This window comes from Cyprinodon variegatus, unplaced genomic scaffold (assembly GCF_000732505.1).
Source record: "Cyprinodon variegatus isolate N-32 unplaced genomic scaffold, C_variegatus-1.0 Scaffold68, whole genome shotgun sequence".
Lineage (NCBI taxonomy): Eukaryota > Metazoa > Chordata > Actinopteri > Cyprinodontiformes > Cyprinodontidae > Cyprinodon > Cyprinodon variegatus.
The window spans coordinates 34,093-42,737 of record NW_015150521.1 but is presented as its reverse complement, the minus strand read 5'-3'; the positions used below and the strand labels follow the sequence as shown (position 1 = coordinate 42,737).

Here is an 8,645-nt window from a genome sequence, read left to right as displayed (position 1 = left end):
TGTTGCAGGTGTGGCACAGTTGCATGTAAACTGCACAGAACGGCCGTCTTGTTTTAACTGAGCATCTATGTGTCAATCGGTGGAAGTTGAAGGACATCCCCCCCCCAACTCCCCCCCCAAGCTGCTGCCCAGCCACACTCTGTTAACAGGAATAGGTATGTGCTAGTACCTCAGTGGAAAAAATCTGTGTCAGGTAGAATAAGTTTCATTCTTTAACAGAACTTCATTCCACTGAGAGCATATTGATGGATGATAGTGCATTATAGAAAATACCCACACAGTCAAATGGCCGCTTAGTATGATGGAATGTAAAAGAGGAGGAACTGCATAAGATGATACACAGACCCCACCTGTTTTTTTTTTATACTTAATATTCACCTACTGCCAGGTGTGCTTCTTCCCCATCTGATTGCACCTAAATAAGATCACACTTATACGCTACCATCCAGTTAAGTGGTTCCCCCTGTTATGTTAGTGTGAACTCGGGCAGCAAAACTCTGCCACACTGTCTTCTTCTCCTTTAGAGTTTGTTGAAACCCCTTTTGTAAAATAGACCCAAGCTGCGAAATCAATGGGAGAGAGAGACTGGTGCTTTATGTGCGTAGGGATGGAAGCCAACAGTTTAAAGCTTGCTGTAAGGGGTTAAAATTTGGATGCTGACCTAACAAAACCTAATTGTGAGCTCAAGGAAAGCCTTGTTTCCATCTAACAGTTAAACACATTACAAGTGCGTTAGATCATCATATTCTTTCTTATTAGTGAAGCAGCTCCTACACTTCAGGTATGCATGTAGACAAAAAAAAGTGGCTTAATAAAATGGGAAAACGATGCAAAAGGAGTCCTCTTTCTTTTTTCATCTGTGCTGACCCTGAAATCAAACATCGGGTTAGTTGCAGAATAAATAAAATAGATTAATGATCACCAAGTTAGCCATAATATTTCTTTATTATTTTCTTAATCCCAAAGGAAAATTAAATATAACACATATAGTATATAACATGACAAAGGATGAGGATCTCTGTTATCATTTCAAAACATCAACTGTAAAACGTTTTGTGTATACAGAAAAAAATTAGAAAGATTGCAAAAAAGTTATTTCAGCAGGGCAAGTAAAAATGGTTTCTTCCTAGGAAAACTGGAGAGTTGGAAAGTTGCAGTAAAACGGAACAGATTCATAAATGAAAGGACATATTTTCCAAATCCGTAAATGTAAAATGTCATATATTTTTATTTCAGCATAGTTTCTGAAATTGAGAGGCAGGGCTTTAGTCCGCTATCTTCAATCTACTGATTGCTGTATTTGTTGAATCATGTGTTGTCATTTTTCCCAACCAAATTATGGTGCACAATATAAAAACGTAGAAAATTGAGTAATTTTGGGATGCTGTGATGGACATCCTGGAAATGTGAAATATTTAACTTAACAAAAAAAGTGAAGCATTTTATTTAACTGTTTAACTGACATGGAACAGTAAAATGTCAAAGAAAAGCACAGGGAAGCAAAAGCATTACTCATGTTAATATAAAGGATCCAAATAAATAAATAGTTTGGTGGCTTTATCCCCACCCCACCCCATGGTAGGCCCAAAGTTATTTGAAAAGCTTCATTTATGTATGTTTCTGTCTTGTAATGATATCCATAAAGCTAAGAGCTGCTGGGATTAGACACAGCAGCACTAAGTTAATTTCTACCATGATGTGGTTCTTATTGTTGAACACAAAGGAAGGCGAACTAGGGGATACAATTTGTCGAAGTCAGAATCATCAGCATTTGGCCTGATCCAATCTGCTGGATTTCCTTAGAAAACTTTAAACCAATCTTTCTGAATGATTTGATTGCACTGACTCTGTTGATATAGCATTTTGTGAATTGGTGCTATAAATACTAAATGGAATAAAAGCATTTTGTTCTTTTAACAGAGTTTAGAGACTTAAAAAAATGTTAAGTTTGCGTAATGAAAATTGCTGTTTTGGGTACTTTTTTGGATTTATCTTGAACATACACCACATTTAAAACATGTCAGTTTCTGGGATCTCTAGATTTAGCTTTAACTCTAACAAAAACCAACATCATCACTTTGTTTTGGTCTAGTTAAACTTTAATGTAGGTTTCCATTATTCATTTAGCTGTGAAGCAGAATGGCCTTTTTTCCCCTTAATCCCATAAAAGCATCAGTTCTTAATTTGAGCCTCTAAATTTTGTTAAAACATGGGCTAATGGACCGGCGATGAAGACGACATTTATAGAGCTGATATTTGAGAAAGTACAATGTAAGTGCAAATAGGGGGAAATCCAGCTCCATCTGGCTCCCACTTAAAAGTGTAATAGCCTTAGAAGTTGGATCATTAATTGCCATCAGTGCTAGAATAGCAGACAAGTGAAGCATTACTTCATGTAGCATATTTAAATTGTACTGGGTTCTAGTTTAAGTTCAGTTGTCTTGGTGTGCTGCTGTACAGTGCCTTGTGGGTGTATTCACATGTAATTAACATTTGCTTTGATTGAAACCTTACACCTTATAACTTATTGAGTTTTTTAATCCACCAATTTAAATTAGTGGGTAGTCATGAAGGGGAAGGAAAGTGTGAAATAAAAAAATGCAAAACAAAAGGGCAAATTTGTTTTATTTACAAATGAATGTGAATATTTAAACCATCAAGGTTTGGGTTCTTTGCAATCATACTAAATCTGAAAAATAGGAGGAAATTTATTTAATCTCAACAACATGCTTTTTTTTTTCTTTTTTTCTTTTGGTCTAACTGATGAGAAGGGACGACATCACTAAAAAAGAACAAAATACCTGTTTAAAAAGGTTTTGGTGCTTTAATTTGGGGAAAATTTGATGATGACATTGTGGTTCAGGAAATTTGGTCAAACTAAAATAAGGAAGTGTTTGTTCTTCAAACCATTAAGGTGAAAAAAAAACTTATCTGTAGCTGAGAGCAGAACCTTTACTCCGATCCAAACTAACTTTTAAGATCAACCTATTTCTGATGTTTTAGTGCAAGAGAATAAGTTATTATGGCAAACCCAAAGTCCTTGACACCATATATTCATTGCTGAATAAGATGGAACCAGAAAAGCTTTATTAGAGGATAACTGCATAAAAAGTAGTTTGGCTTAATGGTATTTTATATTTTGCTCAAATATGGTCAGATCTTCAACTAGAGTTAGATCGATGCATCATTGGCTTGTAGCAGCTTTTTTTCCCCCTTGCATCGGTTGATACATCCATGCATTTGTCGATTCATTAGTGCAATCTGCACCCTTGAGATCACATCAGACGATGCTTTGCATTTCCCCCATTAACTATCCATTGTTAATGTTTTTTTGATTTGTTAATACAATTTAAATTTTATTTAAATTTAGACCTTTGTAATATTTATTATCAAGAATAATGTAAGCAAAGCCCCAGTATAAAGTTCTTATTTTTCACTCTGATTGTAAACACTTACGTCTATCATGTTGTTTTATGGTCTATGCAGTGCCCTCTAAAAATTACAGGATAGGAGAACCTCGTCATGTCATGTCATGTAAAACATTTAACCTTTGTTCCATTCTGGTGATGCATTTTCTGCAACATTTCTAACAGCTGCCACTACAGGCCCAAATTTGAAATGAACCACCTGCCAGGATTCAATTTCTGGAGTTTATTTTCCAGGTTTCTGAAGAATTTCCCTTCAGACCAGGTTATCCATAGTGTTTAAATGGCTATTTGGAGGAGCTAGCTTGGATCAGATGGTACACCAGGTGGCCAGTGTTTTACATGGCATTCACTTTTAAATTTAGTTTAATTACTTTCTTTTCTGTAAAAACTGGCCTAAAATTAAGTATCCTGCAAGGGAACAAAGGTTGCATAATGGATTACTATCCAGCAGAGCAAGTTGTTACTGACTTTTGTATATTTTATTTCTCCAAAAACGATATCTGTAGAGTGCAGTTTTGACATGATTACATTTTTATTTAGAAAAATAAGTTAACCTATTTTAAACATGAGATATAAAGAACAAATAAAGATTTGTTAAAGGTACAGACAATAACTGTATAAGGAACCTTCAGTTAGAGTCCTTCTTTTGCAGAAACTCAAAGTAAAAGAAATTTACAGGCAATGATCTAAGAGCAAACAACATAATGCAAGTCAAATAAGAAGTAAATACTAAAGCTTTTACTATCACCAGGCATTTCCTGAATGTTTAACCAAAAATAATCTGGTTTGCTTAAATAATCCCCATTTACTTCTCCTATAACAAATGATCCCTTCGTTGTATCTTGCATTAAAAATGCAGAAAAAAGATCAGCCTTTTACTTTAATATATTTCCCTGCTGGAGAAATTAAACCCCACATTGGATATTTTTTGTAGCTAAATCAGATTTTGTGAATGGATTGTATGTTTCTCCCAACACATGGTATTGTGCCCCTCTGGGAAAGGCTCTTAACCACAACTTCCCTACAAATCAAGTGTAAATGTGAGTGTTTGTGAGTGGCTTGGGGCATAAGAAGCACAGTGTAAAGGCCCTTTAAGTGGTGGGCTGAAAAAGCTCAATACAACCTAAATCCAATTCCCATTTATTCTGTATTCTCATACAACATTTCACATGCTTGGAACATAAAGAGAGAGGATCTTTGGTTTAACTTCTTTGCATGATCTCTCTGGAACATTTAGAGCCCAGGGTTCTTTTTATGCTCTTCAGTTCCTCCTACATGTTTTCAGAAGGATTTGGCAAGGGTGGATTTTTTTTTTCCTGTGTCCTATTAGCAATAAGTTTGGATCATTATGACATATTAAATTGACCTGGGCTAAGCTCCTAGTTTTACTAGAACATAGTTTTATTCAAAACGTCATGTAATGTCAAACAGCTCCGTACATTTTAAGAAAATTATCAGAGCCTTTAGAAGAAATACCTTACAGAAAAGACTACATTTATTTTATTTTTTTAGATCAGACCCACCTGAAGTGTTTAACTGTTTTGACTAAATCTCCTAGTTTGCTTTTAAGTCCCGGCAGAGTTTAGCAAACTCCACAGGTCTATATTTGTTATGGATTCACATTAAAGGCTCTTTGTGTCATCTTTCCAAAAAGACTGGTTGACATGTTCAGTTTTAAAATACTTGGTGACCAAAAGTGGTGAGCTGTCCAGTCTCCACATCTTTGTCATTACTCGACCCATTAGAACACATCCCATTTGAATTGTTAACCGTATTCTCTCGAATTTTCCATTTAAGTTTCTTGATATTTAACCAGCTGGATAACGGGAGATTAAGTAAGTTTTGTTTGCATGAAAACAAAATAAAAAAAGTTGGAGCGAAGAAAACTGTATCGTTGAGCTCCAGCCCTCAGGCAGTAATTGACTTGTGGGATTTGCATACATATTCTTAATTATGGTGCTTTTTCTAATTGCTGAGTCTATCAAACTGAAGAAGTCATGATTAATGCAGTCATTTTGTTTTTTATTATGTACATCTAGACTTTTTTCCAGTTCAAATAATTTGCAATACTTGCACTATTGTACAATGCTCATAGAATATTCTCCTTAATGCCTTGTTATATCTGTGTTATTTGTTTTACACCAACACTCTCACACTCTTCTGTTATTTTTGTCCTCACGCTTTCCTCCTCTCGTCTCTTTGTAACACTCAACACTTAGACTCTTTGTCTTTTGATACATTTTCTGGTTTGAAGAAATATCAAAACTCTTAAAGTCCTCATCTATGCTAAAGGTTGGAACACTCTGTGTACCTTTTAGTCTTCTTACATCAGTGTCCCTCACCTCTGAATTCCTGAGGGTGACATCCTTGTTCAGGCTGTGTGACCACATTTCCCTGCTTGCATTTTTTTTTTCAGTTTCCTGTCTTATTTTTGTCCTCAACCTAGATCTCCCTGCCTTTGCTCCTCCATCTCCACTTCTGCTTCACCACCCATGACACTCACCCCTCCCAGCCTATCCCACTCCCCTCCTCAACTATGAAACCACCACTGTTCCCCTCTCCAGTATCTCTCTCCAGCTGATAGTCTACTGTTTTTTTTTTCCCGGTCCTTCACTTTTTTTATGATGTCTAGATGCAAAATATGGAAAATAGATAGAAAAGTAGGCGTAGGGAGGAAAAAACATATTCAATTGGCAATTTTGCTTTGGGGAGATCAGGCGAGGAGAGTGTTGGCTTCCCTCCTTTCTCTCCCCTCTCCTCTCTCTCACTGCTCTGGCTCAGTGCAAAGCATGTGTGTTAGTGTGTGCGTCTCTCCCGGCTCGGCTGTTGTTCGCCGCCGCCACAGATGAGCGGGGAAGAGGAGGTAAAGCTGATGTCTCTGGCCAAAGGAAAACAGGAGGAGTTTGGACCGACAAGCGAGACTAACCTGAGGCTCTGATCATCAACGGCTCTCAATCCATCTTTTCTATACAAACACACACGTGCGCTGTCACGCTCTCTCTCACACACTCACTCACGCCAGCTGGATGTCTCCTCACTAGGCGGAACGGGAGAGAGAGGTGCTTTGGCTTGTCATTAGTTGAGGGCACGGGAGAACACGAGAAACCTTGACGCGTGTGTAGTGTTTCTGAATAGAGATGATCTGGTACTCTACTTACACAGGGGCTGCTTTTATTTGCTCACGGCTGAAGTGACTCTAACCTCCTGCTCGGAGTGTCACACAGGACTTAACTCTATTTTAGTCAATGAAACTGAGCAGCCGCGGGGGGCAATGGAGGATGAAAAAGGAGGAGAGGCATGTTGGGATTTGGGTGTGTGGGTTGAGTGGTAGTTTGGGGGTGTAATGGGAGCCACAGGCGGGCTGGCTGGCTACCACAGTAACTCAGTTCAGGGAAGTGAATAAGAGTGGAAGTAGGGAGGAGAGGGATGTCCTGAGGGAGCATCTTTCTCCTCATTCGCTGATTCTCAGTGGTACTTCCTCCCGTTTAAAAAGTCTCAGCCTCCCTCCTCATTTACCCCTTGTTTAGCAGTTGCTTCATGGCTTTGAATTTTCTGTTTTTGTGGCATTTCGCCATGTCCCTTGGAAATCATCTTTTACCCTATCCATTTCTCTTTTGGTCTTTAACTTTTTTTTCCTTGCCTCTGTTATATAGTCTGTGATGGATCCTAATTCTCTAACTGATGCTTCATTTCTCTGTCCAGGTGTGATTGCACAAAGGCTCCCTGGCTGAGGAGCTGGAAGGCTAACTATGGATCTAAAGGAGAGTTGTGGCAGTCAAGGGAGCCATGAGAGCTTCAGTTTGCGCCCCACCTCCTGGCAAGCATTTGCCAGTACCAGCACGCTGCATGGCCTGCGCTTCATTTTCCCATATGGTCAGACCGGTGCACGCCGCTTGCTCTGGGCGGCAGCTCTGCTGGCCTGCCTGGGACTGTTGGCTTTGGAGAGTGCAGAGAGGCTTGCATATTTCCTCTCCTACCCTCACCTGACTAGCGTTGATGCTATTGTGTCTAGCAGTCTGGTTTTCCCTGCTGTGACCATTTGTAACCTCAACACTTACCGCTTCAGCCGCCTCACCAGCAACGACCTGTATCACGCTGGAGAGCTTCTGGCCCTACTGGATGTAGACCTGGCAATCCCACAGCCACACCTGGCTGAGCCGGATGTGCTTACTTTTCTTCAGGAAAGAACCAACTTCACAGCCTACAAGGCCAAAGCGTTCAGCATGAAGGAGTTCATGGATCGGGTTGGCCATGACCTCAAGGAGATGATGCTCTACTGCAGATATCAAGGCCAGGACTGCAGCCACAGTGACTTCAAAACCGTGAGTCAACTCGTATAGTTTTCTTCTTTAAATCTGACCTTTTGTCTGTGCTTAGCAGGAGTTGGACTTTTTTCTAAGTTTTCTCTCTTCTTGTGAATTATATAATATGCATCATTTGAATTTTTCCAGTTTTTAGAGAAGGATTTTTTTCAGCAAATATTATGGCTTGATGTATACTGATAGCAGTACTTTCCCTCCCACGGTGCTCAGCTGGGAGTCTCCAACTGGCTTTCTCTGTGCTACTCCTGTTTTGCTTCACAGGCTGCCTCTATGTTCCTGTAACACATTATTTGCTGCTGTCTTGTTTTTGTTAAGATATTTAGCTTTGTGCTTTATCAGACATGCAACACTGAGAAGTGCAGTATTTTTAATCACTGGAGCAAAGTAATGGATTTATCTTGGGACAATACCACTTTGACTTCCTTCACAATCATGATGCTTATTTTTAATTCTGCATTCAAGGATTTTATTTAGAATTTTAAGCGTTGCAATTTTGTTCCCAATCCTGCAATTTTAGAGAAAACAGAGTATTTGCTTGGATATATGTAGTTTACGACGTCTTTGGTTGGGGGGTAGCCCCCTGCTGGTTGCAAAATGAAAACCTTTTCCTGGGTTGTATGTTGATGCATTTCTGTCCTTTAAGCTTTTAGTATTCATCTTTATTCCAAGGCGAAGTTAGCAGATTTTGGCACAAGCGTAGTTTGGTTCTTGACATCCACTTGTTGCACAGTTGAACTCCCTCTGTGTGCTTGTGGGGTCCACTAGTGATTAGTTGTGCTACCCATGGGATACAGAACAAAAAACTAGAGAGGAGAATACCGAAGCTTATAGTTTGTACTCATTTGTTCTTATCAACTTTAGTCCTGTTTTGTTTTTTGTTATACAGGTGATTGTC

The 8,645-nt window shown here is 38.9% G+C and overlaps 1 protein-coding gene across 1 annotated transcript; it reads left to right on the top strand.

Annotated features, from left to right (window-relative positions):
* Positions 1–6,274: 6,274 nt before the first annotated feature.
* Positions 6,275–7,750, top strand: LOC107083048 (acid-sensing ion channel 2-like; the record flags this gene model as incomplete). The annotated part of the gene is made up of 2 exons (XM_015371988.1): positions 6,275–6,487; positions 7,131–7,750. A coding segment is annotated over exon 2 (573 nt), but the record flags the coding sequence as incomplete, so codon positions are not given.
* Between the last annotated feature and the right edge of the window lie 895 nt (positions 7,751–8,645).